General features: G+C 39.2%; 2 protein-coding genes across 2 annotated transcripts in view; both read right to left on the bottom strand.

Moving 5' to 3' along the window:
• The window catches only part of LOC117128145, a 734,122-nt gene that overhangs the window by 388,878 nt on the left and 329,626 nt on the right, over positions 1-15,618 (bottom strand). The window lies entirely within an intron of this gene.
• Positions 10,642-15,276, bottom strand: LOC103839991 (RING-H2 finger protein ATL34). Its single transcript, XM_033279903.1, has one exon. The coding sequence runs from the start codon at positions 12,142-12,144 to the stop codon at positions 11,083-11,085; it is 1,062 nt and encodes a 353-aa protein (XP_033135794.1). The 5' UTR covers positions 12,145-15,276; the 3' UTR covers positions 10,642-11,082.

The raw sequence follows: 15,618 nt of genomic DNA, 5'->3' as shown, positions 1-15,618 counted from the left end.
ATTTATCTTTTCTTAGAAATATTATTGTTTAGATATATATTTTTTTGTTAGGAAAATATTATATATGAGTAATTTTATGATTTTAGTTAAATTTCTAATGAATGGTCTAACATAGACTTGTGTATAATAGATAAAAAATAGGATTCTATTTTAATAGAGTAGATTTAAGAGACCAAATCATACGAGAAACAAAAAAAAAGGCTTTAAGCTTTGAAGACTGAGAAGTCCAAGCAATAACACAAACATAAGGATTCAAAAGTTAAAGCTTTTAACACTAAGTCCAATGTGATACTACACTCAAAATCTCACGAGTTTCTACCCAATTGTCGGGTGTTTCCAAACACACGGAGAAGAATGCTTTGAAGGTGATTACCAAGAAGAAGAGAAGAAATTGAGCTAGTGAGCACCATCTACCAATCGAAAGTAATTCAAAACTTATGTTTTTTTAATATATTTTGGGTCTCATCCATATTAAGCATTTGATTTTCATTGAACTGAAGCCATGATTTAATTACAGAAGAGATAAACCAAGCTGTCGGGTGAAAGAAGAAGAGAACAATGGGTCTGGGTTTTTTTTCTTGGGTCAAAGGGTTTGGTTTAATTAAACTTGGATTTTTGTTTGGTTTGATTGGTTAATATTGTTTGGTAAATAATAAACTGATCAATACCATGGTTTATGTATAATAAATTTTGAACTATCGATGGAGAGAAATAAGATTGTAACATTTAATTTGGAGAGAAATACGTTTGCAATTTTTAATTCATAGAGATGTAGCACGAGGTTATAGTTTGATGGACTTTAATGTTATATAATTAGTTCTCGTGGGAAAAAAGCACGTTATATGATATGACTACTATTTTTGCATGCAGGTTCTTTAGTAATGTTAGGAGTCATGTGGGCAGACATGACCATCCTCACTGAATAAGTGTATGTTATTCACCCATTTCCCCTTTTCTTTTTTATAGTGGATGCAGGTGTTTCTTGTGGTTCAAGTTAGAGCTCAAGAATAGGATTTGGAGGATGGGCATTACACTTTCGAGCCCCAACCCAGGTCTACGGTGAGACAAACCCAAGTCGTAAGTTTTCTTCCTCGATCCAACCCAACTGAGCTTGGATCTGTTCAAAACTTCCGGTCATCCTCTTCTTGTCAATCTCGTTGTTCGTCCATCATAAAATTAACTTTCAAGCTTAAAATATGTATATGGTGTGTTTCGTGTTGCGCATTAGATACATTTTCTGGTTTTGTTTGCTTCATGCGAAGCACTAAGCATATTGAACAACTTTGTGGCTACATATCGGTTCACTCTTTCCAGATATACCAAGTAAACCTAGGATACATACCTTGGTCTTCCTAAAAAATTTAATGTCATTTTTTCTTCAGATCTAGTAGTCCCTGTTTGTAAATATCTATGTCGAAGTGAAGAATGAAGGACTGAGTCAAAGGCGGTGATTATGACAGATGTCGATAAACTCGATCCGTTGAACCCAGACCGTCCATCTCGCGATTAGATTTTCTCGATAACGACAAACCATTTGGTTGATAGTGGAACTAAATATTTATCCTTTTAGATTCTGAATCCTCACTAGAGGGATGGGGAAAAATTGTTGGGTCCGAATCAAGCACTCACCTTGGTCTGGAAGAATTGGATCTTGAGACAAGAGAATGGTCCGAGGGCGAGAAAGAGTCTGAAATATCAGCAATCAAGTGAGAAACTATCGGAAGCTCGCAACAGATCCAGGAAGTATAAGAAGAAAGGAGTTCAAGAAAAAAAGGGAGATTCATTCCCGCATATACACCCACATACCATTCGACCTCGACCTCTCAGTCCTAAACACTTCAACCTATTTTTATTCCTTCATCTTTAGCTAGTTTCACTCTTGTTCATATTCATTGATCCTGTAAACTGATTATCATCAATACAATTCATTTTGGTCAACTTGATTTGATTACAACGTTCTTTGTTCCCTAAATTTACAAATATAAACATCACTCAATTCCTAGTTTAGGTTTTGGGATCCACAGATCTTAATCTACCTAGGTGGAACCACCAAGACTCAGACCCTATAGGTAAAATTTTGGATAGAGCTCTTATGAACTCAAAGTGTTCAAAGATATTCCTGGATTCATTTGAAATATTCAAGAGGAATGGAATATATGACCATGCGAGATATGTTATACAAATTAAAACGGTGGAGATTCAGACGCGGAAACATTTCTAGTTTTTCAACTATCTAATTAAGCATCCTCGGCTTCTTGAAAGCATCACATCTTACTCTGCTGAAATTGAGTTTTTGTTTCTCTCTCGGCCAGAAATACACTGATTTCACAAGAAACTCAAAGGCCTCAAAACCCTACTTAGAGCAATGAATAGAGAGATATATGGTGATATAACTCATAGAACTCAAGTTTCCCTTGATGTTCTTTGTGAGAGGCAAAGGCAGGTGCTTTTAAATCCATATGCTGCAACGTTTGAAATGAGGCAGCAGCTGCACGAGAGTGGAATCATTATGCCAAAATAGAGGAGCAATTCTTTAAGTAGAAATCTTGAATCCCATGGCTTTGTATGAGACAAGAACACATCTTTCTTTCATCGGGCAGTTCTTGAGATTGGGTCGATGGTGCTTCACTGATGCTTCATGGAAGGAGAAGGAAAACAAAATGGGACAAGGATGGTATATCACATTGGAGGGATTTGTGGGGCTCATGGAGGAAAGAAATACAAGGACCAGCCTTTCACTCCTACATGCAGAGAACGAAGCATTCATTTGGATATTGGAATGTATGAAGAATTTAAGACAGTTTTATGTAACATTTGCGACAAATTTTTTTCAATTGGTGAAGATGGTTTCAGAACCAGAAGAATGACACGTTTTTTCTACGTACTTGGAAGACATACGCATCTTGAAGGAAAGTTTAAGTCACTAGGAGATTATACATGTTCCTCGAACGCTGAATACAATGGCAGCTATAATAATTCTTCACTGTCAACCAAGTCGGGATTCACATTCCTGAAAATCCGGTTTTTCATGAATGCACAAAACATGTTAGAAAATAATTGTCACTTTGTACGAGATGTGGTTCTCAGCGGTCTTATAGCTACTCGTCATGTTCTGACTCACACACAACTAGCTGACATCATGGGACACTTGGAAGCGTGGAATTAGAAAGTTTCAAGTCCAAGATGGGCATTTGAAATCTTCTCTATCTTGAAGAGAGATGTTGGACTAAATATGTAAATATCGAGATGTTGTATTAAGGATAGTTTAGACAAGTTCACTGAATCACTTATATCATATGTATGTATATACTTTCAGTTTTCGGACACTTTTAACTAAAAACATGGGAGATCATATGGATTTTGAATCTTTCCAATAACTTCAAAGAATACATAACCTTCTCAGTGTTTCAAAAAAAAAATGTTTCAAAAACATAACCTTCTCAATTTTCTCCATGACCACGAAAGGCCATAAGACCTTCACACAACCAAAGGCCGAATATATTTTATATACACAATAAATCTTTTGGTTTTCTTCATAAATGTAAGATAAAAGCTAAAGTTACGTAATAATAAAACTAAAAATGTTATTTAAACACATTTTCTCGCCTAAATTTAAATTAGTTATGTAAAAACAATAATGTAACGACCCGATCCCAGTCTCGGAACTTGTTAGCCAGCTAAAGTCCAAACACTACCAACAGATCCAAGATATTTGCCTATAAATACTTCATCCTCGTTATTTTCTCTTCCTACAAAAAAATCAGAAGTTGAAAGACAGAGAGAGAGAGAGAGAGAGTAAGAGAGAGAGAAATTGTGGAAACCTTTTCAATGGAGCCACCTGAGTTGGCACCAGAGCCACCGCGCCTTGAGACCTCGTCGAGCTCGTTTCCACCGTTCACCGCAGCAAGAAACCGCCGGAAAACCGTCATGCAGTTAAGCTTAGTTTCTTCCGTTTAGTAATTCGTCGATAACTCCCTAGCCGTTGAGAATCTCGTGCATGAAAGACCATCATCGTGTTCCTCTCGTTGAGACGAATCCGTAGACACCGACCACGCCGCAATCGGAGCTCAGACGAAGCCGTACGCGCCTCCAGAAGTTACGACGACTGAGCGCGTAGACTCGACGCGCCGCCACCGGAAATCGTGTCCGCCGTCGTCCGCCACCGTCCTCCGCCGCAGCTCCGCCGCTGCCGGAAATCGCCTCCGCCGTCGCCGTTGGCCAACTTTCCGGTAAGACGCCGCCGCCCTCTGCCGTCGTGGCCGGTGACCGACACCGGTGACTCGCCAGTGACTCGGTCAACTCGGTTGACTCGGTAAACCGGTTGGTTGACTGGTTTGACTGGTTTGACCGGTTTAAATTAATTTTGGTTCGGTTAAAGTAAACTGGTCGGTTATGTCAAATCGATTTCTGGTCAAGGGTTGACCGGATTGACCTTTGACCAGCGGGTTGACTTTTCCGCAAACCTTGACCAGTTCCGTTTTTGACCGTTCCAAAGGCGTTATGACTCAGAATTTTGATCTGATTTCAGATATGGAGTCTATTTGAGCAGCTGGATTTCATAGATACCACTTTTCTATTGCTAAGGTGAGAGTCTATTCCCGAACTCCTCTTACACGGCTTAGGACTTCGAATAAGTATAACTTATTTCTAATATGTTCCGTCTGCTTGAAATCCAGTCTTTCATTGCTTGTTTAGTTATTAGGTTCGTTGCCTAAACCGGAATTACGTTGTTAGAGGATTCAACAATTGATTGCTTCGCTTAATGTAAATTCTTAGTTAGAATTGTTTTTGCCGGATACAGAGACGGACTTCTATATGCCGGATTGTATGAGAGGCTACGGCCAGTCAGTCGACCGGCTGGACCGTAGTTTGGTGTGGTCGATAAAGCGTCTGAGGGCGGTGACACCGAGCACTCTCTCGGAAGTGTTGCTTGGCCTGTTAGTGGGCGGCGAGTGTGCACCTCGCTAGGACCAATGTTTGTTGCTTGGGTACTTTAGGTACCGTGTTTGACATGCATTAGAATTAATTTATATTTATTCGGAGTGCTATGTCCGGGTCCATGGACTACGGGGTAGCATCCCATACCTCACTGAGCGATTCACCTATTGCTCACCCCTCACTCTTCCCCTTTTCAGGTGAGACAAATAAGTATGTGATATTTGGACGGACTTGGTGCTATTGGACATTTCCTACGGATTTTTATTTGGGTTTTGGGTGAGTGTTATTGGGTTTATGGGTTTTTTTATTACGGGATATTGTTGGTGGCCCGTCGTCCTTAGTGAGAAGGAGACGAGTGTCACATTGTTGTATGATGACGCGTCGGGGGTGACACGCTGTCCTCCAGATAGGAGGTGACGGGTGTCGCAAATTTTGGTATCAGGGCGGGGTTCCATCCCGGTTCCGTCCGGGATGGTGGTCAGGGGATTCGGTTTTCATCGGTTTTCATCGGTTTTCAACGTTCTTTTTGTTTAAAAAAAAATATTTATTTATATATTTCGAAATTCTTTTAGCACCATTATGTCCAGTAATTACTAACTCAAATGTCTCTTTCTATGACGATGAGTAAAATCATCGTCATTCCTCCTTCGACTAACAGGATTCTCGCCAGACGTTCAGCAGTTGGGTGATGTTTAAGTTCGTCAGTTTTCTCAGGAGTTATCAGTTTCTTCAGTCATTTTCGAAGTTATCCAGGAGTGGATATGTGACGTTTCTGCCACCAGCCCACTTCAAGCAATCGTCCCACGAGTTTTGTTATGGAGATTATGTGATGTGAGGTATGAGCCATTGGTTGGCATGTGTACGAGTATATTGACTATTTTGGAGGTATATTTGTTTTGTGAATTTGTGGAGATCGCTTTTGAATTGGGATGCGGCAGCTTGCGTTGTGTGGACGTTGGAGTTACATTTGGTATGTTGCCAGTTGTGGTAGTGTTGATCGTTCAGAGATGTGTCAGTTCGGATAGCTGACATAGGACATTGGGAGCTATTTATATTCATGGTGTCGCACCAGTTATGCTTGGAGGAGTCGAGTTATCTAGAGCCCCGTCAAAGAGATGGAGCAGAGTTTTATGATGTTATTTTTTGGGATGGATTGGTTGTCACGACATCGAGTAGTGTTGGATTGCCTGAAGGCACGAGTTCATATTGCTGGAGCAAATGGAATTTTTATTGCATGCAAGCTACATACTGAGGAGTTATGGAATATAAGAACAAAGAGATTTTTGGCTACCATTTCGATGGTTAAGGATGATGGACAGCATGAGCTGCAAGATTTTCCGGTTATTGCAGAGTATGAGGATATATTTGTGACCTATGGAACGGTCACTACAAGACACATGAGACGCTCTTGCGAATTGTTTGGAGCAAACAACACTGATTTCACGAGTTTCTTATCGTATATCACGAGCAGGGATGACTGAGCTGAGAAAGCAATTGGAGGAACTCTTTGTTAAGGGATTTATCAGATCGAGTACATCACCATGGAGAGCATCATTGTTGTTGTAAAGAAGAAAGGTGGGAGTTTCAGATTTTGTATCGACTACATAGACTTGAACATGGTAACCATCGTATTGATAAGTTGTTATAAGAGACTAATGGAGGTTCATCGTTCTCGAAGTTTGTCTTGGCATCAGGATACCATCAGATTGCTATAGCTGAGGAGTATGTATGGAATGCAGATTTCCGTTATGGATATTATGAGTTCGTAGTGATGTCATTTGGGTCAACAAAGGCACCGTTGTATTCATGAAGATATGAATGACGTTTTCGTGAATATTTGGATAGGTGTGCGATTGTATTCATCAACGACATCCTGATTTATTTTGGAGTAGAAAAGAGATTTGTGAGCATTTAGCAGATTGTGTTGGATAAGCTTGGAGAGCATCAGCTGTTCGCTAAGTTGAGGAAGTGTAGCTTTTGACAGAGGAATGTTAGATTTTATGGGTAACATAATTTTGGAAGCAGAATTTGATAGATTCAAAGAAGATTAATAGTGTTTCGGGAAAATCGAAACATAAGAGGACTACAGAGATCTGCCGTTCTTTTTGGGTTAACAATGTACTACTAGAAGTTCATCAAGGGTTTCACCGTTATAGTAATGTTGAAGATACAGTTTACATGTAAAGACGTTAAGTGTGGTTGTATAGATTTTTGTTTGAGGAGTTCACTGAATAGAAGCACAACTAATGAAGACACCAGTTTTGGTTCTCTGATGTGTCAGATACTAGCTTGGATTTAAATTGAGGTAAGAGGATTAAGGCATTCATATGCATCACACCAGAGAGGTTGTAATTGTATTTGCGTTATAGTTTTGGAGATCGTAGTTGTATGAGAAGGAAGATCAGATTCTATGGGATCATTAGAGTCTGACATTAATCTACACATTAAAAAAAAGAAAAAATTGCAATTTGGCAGTGCAGTCGGAATGAGTTTGTAGCAGGCTACAGTTTGGATATCGCATGCCATCTGGTAAGGACAACCAGGTGACAAATGTCTTGGGTAGCCATATGAGCGACGTATCTGGAAGAAAGGAGGTTCATGAGTTTATTGGGACAGTTGCTAGTCTCAAATTGTGTATCGTTATTGTCAAGGGAAAGACATATGACCTTGAGGTTTGAAGCATACAGATTTGCTATGCGGGATACGCCAAGCGCATGCTAGCGTTCTAGTTTTGGCTGAGTAGATCGAGATTTAGAGTATTGGATATCATACAGTTTTGAGAAGGATGTACTTATATCGAAACCGAGTTTGTGTGTTGGACGATAAGCTGTTAAGAAAAGGGATCTTACAGTAAAACACATCACTTGTGTTACTCTACCCATCAGAAATATTAAGGAGTTCAAAGATATAAAGCGTTACTGTCATTGGCCTATTATGAAAAAGATTGTAGCTACATTGCGTCTATGTCAGATGGTTATGACAGAGGATCAGTTATCGATCATGTTATTTTGAGCTTACTTTTGCTGAAGTGGAAAAAGAAATGAGACATGGTGATTATGGATATCGTTACTGGATTTTTAAATCGCCGTATGTGGAAAGGATGTCACATGGGTAGTCATGGATAGACTTACCAAGTCAGTCTATTTCCCAAATAATTTAAAAGGCAGAGAGAGCTGATCAGTTGGCGCAGATTTATATCAGCATGATTTTGAGGTTGCATGGAGCTCTTGTCAGCATTGTATCGGATTGGGATTCAAAGTTCACCTCTACATTTTGAAGTCATTCAGAAGGCGTTTGGGACAAGGGTCTATATGAATACAAATTATTATCAGCATACAAATGGTCAGTCAGAGAGGACTACTCAGAACTTAAAAGGATATGTTTAGGGATTGCGTCTTCAAATGGGATAGAAGTTCGGAAAGCATCGACCTCTAATAGAGTTTGCCTATATCAACAATTATCATTCAAGCATTGAGATGGACCGTACGAGGCTGTTTATGGTAGGCTTTATCGTATACCACTTTGTTCGACCAAAGTGGGGGAGCGACATGAGTCAAAATTATTAATGGTTCAAGAGACGGTAGAGCAAATGGACATGCTCAAAGATTGGCTTTGGGAAACCGATAGCCGTCAGAGGATTTATGCAGCTAAGGGCCATAAGGATTTGGAGTTACATATGGGTTATCTAATACACCTGAAAATAAGGACATTTCAGGAGGGACCTAAGACTCAGAAGCTAAAGGAACCGAGGTACATGGGATTGTATCCTTCAAAGGAGCGGATTAGAGCAGTTGCTTGCAGCTGTTTTATAAGAAGTATATCAGATTTTTACAATGTGGTTCATGTGTCAGCGTTGAGAAAAATTGAAGGAAAACTAGAGTTGTTTTGCAGTAGACATCAAGTGATTTCACAAAGATTTTATGGACCTTATCATCTATTGGAGATTTTTGGATCATCAAGTAAAAATAATTAAGGAAGCGTCGATCGTGTTTGTCTGAGTTCGCTGGGAGAGAGATAAAGTTTAGGAGGAGACCTGAGAGACCGAGCGAAGATTAGTATTCGAGGTTTTGCTACGATGATATTGGACATGTCAGCTTATGATTTGAATTCGGGGACGAATTTCTTATTAGTAGGGGAGAATTGTAACGACCCGATCCCAGTCTCGGAACTTGTTAGCCAGCTAAAGTCCAAGCACTACCAACAGATCCAAGATATTTACCTATAAATACTTCATCCTCATTATTTTCTCTTCCTACAAAAAAATCAGAAGTTGAAAAAGAGAGAGAGAGAGAGAGAGAGAGAGTAAGAGAGAGAGAAATTGTGGAAACCTTTTCAATGGAGCCACCTGAGTTGCCACCAGAGCCACCGCGCCTTGAGACCTCGTCCAGCTCGTTTCCACCGTTCACCGCAGCAAGAAACCGCCGGAAAACCGTCATGCAGTTAAGCTTAGTTTCGTCCGTTTAGTAATTCGTCGATAACTCCCTAACCGTTGATAATCTCGTGCATGAAAGACCATCATCGTGTTCCTCTCGTCGAGACGAATCCGTAGACACCGACCACGCCGCAATCGGAGCTCACACGAAGCCGTACGCGCCTCCAGAAGTTACGACGACCGAGCGCGTGGACTCGACGTGCCGCCACCGGAAATCGTCTCCGCCGTCGTCCGCCACCGTCCTCCGCCGCAGCTCCGCCGCTGCCGGAAACCGCCTCCGCCGTCACCGCTGGCCAACTTGCCGGTAAGACGCCGCCGCCCTCCACCGTCGCGGCCGGTGAACGACACCGGTGACTCGCCGGTGACTCGGTCAACTCAGCGAGTCAACTCGGTTGACTCGGTAAACCGGTTGGTTGACTGGTTTGACCGGTTTAAATTAATTTCGGTTCGGTTAAGGTAAACCGGTCGGTTATGTCAAATCGATTTCTGGTCAAGGGTTGACCGGATTGACCTTTGACCAGCGGGTTGACTTTTCCGCAAACCTTGACCAGTTCCGTTTTTGACCGTTCAAAAGGCGTTCTGACTCAGAATTTCGATCTGATTTAAGATATGGAGTCTATTTGAGCAGCTGGAGTTCATAGATACCACTTTTATATTGCTAAGGTGAGGGTCTATTCCCGAACTCCTCTTACACGGCTTAGGACTTTGAATAAGTATAACTTATTTCTAATATGTTCCGTCTGCTTGAAATCGAGTCTGTCATTGCTTGTTTAGTTATTAGGTTCTTTGCTTAAACCGGAATTAGGTTGTTAGAGGATTCAACAATTGATTGCTTCGCTTAATGTAAATTCTTAGTTAGAATTGTTTTTGCCGGATACAGAGACGGACTTCTGTATGCCGGATTGTATGAGAGGCTACGGCCAGTCAGTCGACCGGCTGGACCGTAGTTTGGTGTGGTCGATAAAGCGTCTGAGGGTGGTGACACCGAGCACTCTCTCGGAAGTGTTGTTTGGCCTGTTAGTGGGCGGCAAGTGTGCACCTCGCTAGGACCATTGTTTGTTGCTTGGGTACTTTAGGTACCGTGTTTGACATGCATTAGAATTAATTTATATTTATTCGGAGTGCTATGTTCGGATCCATAGACTACGGGGTAGCATCCCATACCTCACTGAGCGATTCACCTATCGCTCACCCCTCACTTTTCCTCTTTTCAGGTGAGACAAATAAGTATGTGATATTTGGACGGACTTGGTGCTATTGGACTTTTCCTACGGATTTTTATTTGGGTTTTGGGTGAGTGTTATTGGGTTTATGGGCTTTTATATTACGGGATATTGTTGGTGGCCCGTCGTCCTTAGTGAGAAGGAGACGAGTGTCACATTGTTGTATGATGACGCGTCGGGGGTGACACGCTGTCTTCCAGATAGGAGGTGACGGGTGTCGCAAATAAATTATGTGCATAGTGCCTACAAAGGTCTAGTTCGTAATTTTTATTATTATTTTTCGTATGCAAATGACAATTATACTAGAACCTGGATCCATATACAAACTGCTCAGTAAAATTCAGGGTATCGAGTAAGCACTCTTCTGTTCTAGTTTCTCTCCACAGACTTAATCAGTACATAGACCTACATGTATTGCTTCATAGTTACGACACATCAAATTATCTATAACACAACCTTGTCTGTATAAAAATTTGAATAGTCAACAATTTAAGATAAGGGTATCTCTGGCCTAAGGCGTTCAAATGACCCTTCTCCAAACTCTTTGTCCTTGCCTTTTTCTAACTGGAGAGAGGCAGACTGAAACGAGAAAGAGAAAGAAAGAGAAATGGTGCGATGATTATATCCGCGTCCATGAGGAATACCTCTCCTGTGGCTCCCAACGCTGCCACTCCTATATCCTTGCCTTGAACTCCTGGCTTGTGGTAACGTCCTCTGGCTCAAATGTCTCCTTAGTTCTTGTGGTAACTGCAGTGTAAATCTGTCTAGATTTTCTCGTAAGGGAATCAGAGAATGTCCGGTCGAGTGAGATCTTGGGAATAACATCTCAGTTATTTGCCAGTTTGATGACCCTGTAGACCTCGGTCGAGGTAGTCTGTTTGCCCGGTTGTTATTGCTCCTTGGCAATACATCTAACAAACGTACATCTGGAGATTCTAATACACTTCTTCGTGCGTTTGCCATTTCAAGATCCATATCTTGATTGGTGCGTGGTCGTATAAATGGGTAAATATTATTGCCTGGTTTGGGAGCGAGATTGTCGCGGCAGACGGGACATGTGGAGCGAGAAGAGAGCCAGACATCGATGCAAGGAGCATGAAATGCATGGCTGCAAGCAGGCATCAAACGCAGCTCTTCCCCATCATCAAACTCGTTAAGGCAGATAGCACATTCCACACCACCTTTGCCTAACTTTAACCCTTTAACTTGTGAGTAAAGAAAGGAAGGGAACGACATTATGACATCCTTTTCAACCCCACGGCTTGTCCTCCTTGTCCACGGTACTCCTCCACGACCTTCTTCATCGGTATCAGAGTTTGTTCCAGGCGGAGACATGCTTCTGTATTTATAGCAAACGCAGCAAGCGATCATGCTGAATAAGAGCGAAAATATAAGCATCCCAATGATTACCGCTGGTACTTGGTTTGGTCTTATTTGGCGACCATATGGACCAATGGCTCCAGGCTGCGGCTGGCCGGTGACTTGGAAAACAAGCAAAACTAAGTAGATAACATAATAACGTGGCAGGATTATACTCTTTCGGTTTGTCATGATGCGAAGAGAAGGGCCTTTTTCTTTTTGATATGTTATTTCTGTTTATCATCTCTTGAAGTCCATGTGCGAATGTAGGAATGGCCACTATGCCATAAAAATATTATTTGGGTGAAGTGCTTATCACGTTTGATCATGACGGAATTATCATTTACTGGGTCGTAATGATCGGTTCGGCGTCGTTCACCTGACATTTTGACTTTGAAGTAGTCGTAAGTTTCCCCTCTCTTTTATTAACTTTTTGGTAAGCAACTTGACTTTTTTTTACACAAAAGCTTTATTAGACCTAATCCGATTTATCAAATAGCTTCAAACATCAGAAAGTAATGAAGAATTTTTTTTTTTTTTTTGATTGTTCTTTAAAGTCTAAGGTTGTTTAAGCTAAGGTAATTGGGATTTGGTATAGGTTAATAAAGCTTTACCAACCTTGAGTAGTATCGCTGTTATTTGAAGCTAAACTCCATTGTTATCTCAGAAATGAATGTAGTTTAATAATTATAATAATGTTTTTTCTTTGTGCAAATAATGAAATCATCAACTTGGTGTCATCACTAAAGAGACCAGGTGTCGGCGTTCGGATATTTGTTCGGGTCCGGATTGAGTATTTTATGTTTTTGGGTATTTCATTATAGGGGTTTAGACCCCGTTCCAGTACTTTTAGATATCGGGTTGGATTCGGATATTTTTAATTCGAGTTAGGTTATTCCTGGTCGGTTTCGGATATTTTAGATTTTGAAAAAATCAAAATTTTATTGCTAAAGTTTTTTGTACCTAAAATTTCAAAATTAACAACTTTAAAAAAAAAAATTAATAGGTTGGATGACTAATAGGTTTGGAAACAACACTTTGAAAATAGAAAGATGATAATCTAGTTGTTTTTTATAATTTAGATGCAACTTTGTTGATTTATTAAACAAAAACCTTGACATGCATTTTAAATAAATAACAAATCATTTGTCTGCAACTGTATGAATATTATCTGATCTTGGGCCTTATACTACATCAATATACATATTTTGAATAAAATTGGATAAGTAAACTAGGAATATAGTGTTAAGTATACATATGTTCAGTTATTTTTGGATATCCTTCGAGCTTTGGATATTATCTATTTGGGTTCGGATATCCAATATCTCCTAACTCGATATTCGTTCAGGTATTTTTCTACTTCGGTTCGAATTTCCGTTCAAATTTTTTGGGTCAGGTTCAGGTTCAGATTCGGGTATTGGGTAAAATGCCCGAGCCTAAATCAAACAATACTTCTCCATTGCTCCTGCAAGTGAACTAATAAAGTGACTCAGAGAAATTTTTTTTTAACAATGCATTCTAAATCATTTTACTAAATATGGAGAAAACTAAAATTAGACAATTTTTAAGATCATAATTTGCAAAGTGGATAAGTTTGAGATTAAATTGGCAAATAGACAAATTTCCAAAGTGGATTAACTATCAGATGTCTAAGTCTAATCTAATATCAACTCTCGTTGTGTATCTGATGAATCAAACAAGAAATAAACAAGATACTATATTGTTCAACTAGAATCCTAGACCAACTCTCGTTGCGAATGGAAATCTAGTTCAACATGATAAGGTTCAGGTATCTATTACACTTTCGAGCCTCACGATGATCCTATAATTATATGATCTATTTAAGTAATCTAGAAACCAGTGTGATAAACAATCCTGAAGTGAAGCAATCCTATGATTAGCAATTTGACATGAAGCTCATGAAATCCCTAAGTCTAATAGGAGAATTACTCAGATATGAAGTGGTAACAGAAAGTTGAAACAATGCTTTGTTTATCAGAATTTGAGTTTCATTGGACACCGATGCTTGTCATCATTGTTTTTTTTTCAATATTTTTGGAAAAGAAAAAGAAAAACTGATTAACCGGTGCCGATTTTGTCGTACGCTTCAATCTCTTTCATGGTTAGGGGGTGCCAAAATTGATGGATTGAGGCAACAGTATGAGAGACGTAGAGGCCGCAGGCTTCGGCGTATCGATCAAAAGATTGTCTCAATGAGTAATGATTTCGTTGAGCTCATGATATTTTTTTTCAGTATGGTTGAGTACTTTGGAAGTTCTTCGCTTTTTATTGGGGCTGACACTCAAGAATGCGAAATGTTGTAACTCGTGCATTTAATGGCCGAGTTTTTCCAAGTTGGTTAGGACCAGGAATTAAATTTTTGTTGGAAATGTGCGCTTCAAATTTCTGCTTTTGTGAAATTTATGATGGGAAAAGGCAGCTGTGCTCGCACTCGAGCTGGCTACGTACCCTCATCGAGGGATCAATCGTTAACATAATTCAATATTTTTTCCCTTTGTTTGTGGGATCGTGAGTTCGTTTAGTCGTCTACGTAGAAGTGTATATTTGTTTTGAGTATGTGGATATTTTGGGATCTGAGCCATTTTGACCTTTGGTCAAGAGAGTGATTAGGTCGATGACGGTTGATGTCTTTGAAGTTCGCTAGGTAACATGTCCTCGAGCCCTTCTGGCTACCTCGTATACCCTTGACTCCTTTCCGGGTCGGGAATTATAAGCATTGGTGATAAGTCAATGGTACCACCTTCATACTATAGAGCCAAGCACTACAAGAAATATCGGTATTAGTAGCACCGAGAATGTGCTATCATATCGTTTTCGTAGCGTTTCGAAGAACGCCGTGACAGCTGCAGCTATAATAGACTCCCCCACCTATCATAGCGTTTTTTCGTGTGCTATATACTAAATAGACATATTGTAGCGTTAATCTTGAACTATAAGTTTGTGTGTTTGTAGCATTTGAGTCGTGCTATGATATTATTTTTCATGACATTTTTGTAATGCTGTAAAATATTTTATAATAATATAAATATAATGTTATAAATAAAAATTAAAAAATATTGATTAAAATTAATTAAATTAATTGATTAAAATTAATTAAATTAATTGATTAAAATTAATTAATTAAATAATTGATTAAAAATTAAATCAAAATTTAAGTTATAAAGAAATAATTACTTTATTTATTAATTATAAGCTATTACAATTAAAACCAATTTACACATTAAACCAAAAAGCTAACTGAAACACATTAAACGAAAACTTAATTAACCAAAACCTAATTAAATCTAAACCCTAATTAACCAAAAATCTTAAGTAGGGATTATTGGTTGTTGTATTTTTATGGATTTGAAAATCCGAACTAAATCTAGTGTTATTGATTCTATGATTTTCAAATCTGTATTAAAATCATGTGTTATTGGTTTAATGATTCATAAATTCTATATCAAATCAAGTGTTATTCAATCGCACGGATTTACTAATATATTTGATTTTATAATGGATTTGAATGGATTTGTTTGGATTTTTCTGTTAAAAATACAAAGACTCAAATCAGAGGGAAAACCTCCGGATTTGTATATTTTACTTGGATTTATAAATATTCTATGGATTTCTAAATCAATCAAAATATATAAACCAATAACACCT

This window comes from Brassica rapa, chromosome A09, assembly GCF_000309985.2.
Source record: "Brassica rapa cultivar Chiifu-401-42 chromosome A09, CAAS_Brap_v3.01, whole genome shotgun sequence".
Lineage (NCBI taxonomy): Eukaryota > Viridiplantae > Streptophyta > Magnoliopsida > Brassicales > Brassicaceae > Brassica > Brassica rapa.
The sequence above is the reverse complement of the archived record's forward strand: the minus strand, read 5'-3'. Positions and strand labels throughout refer to the sequence as shown.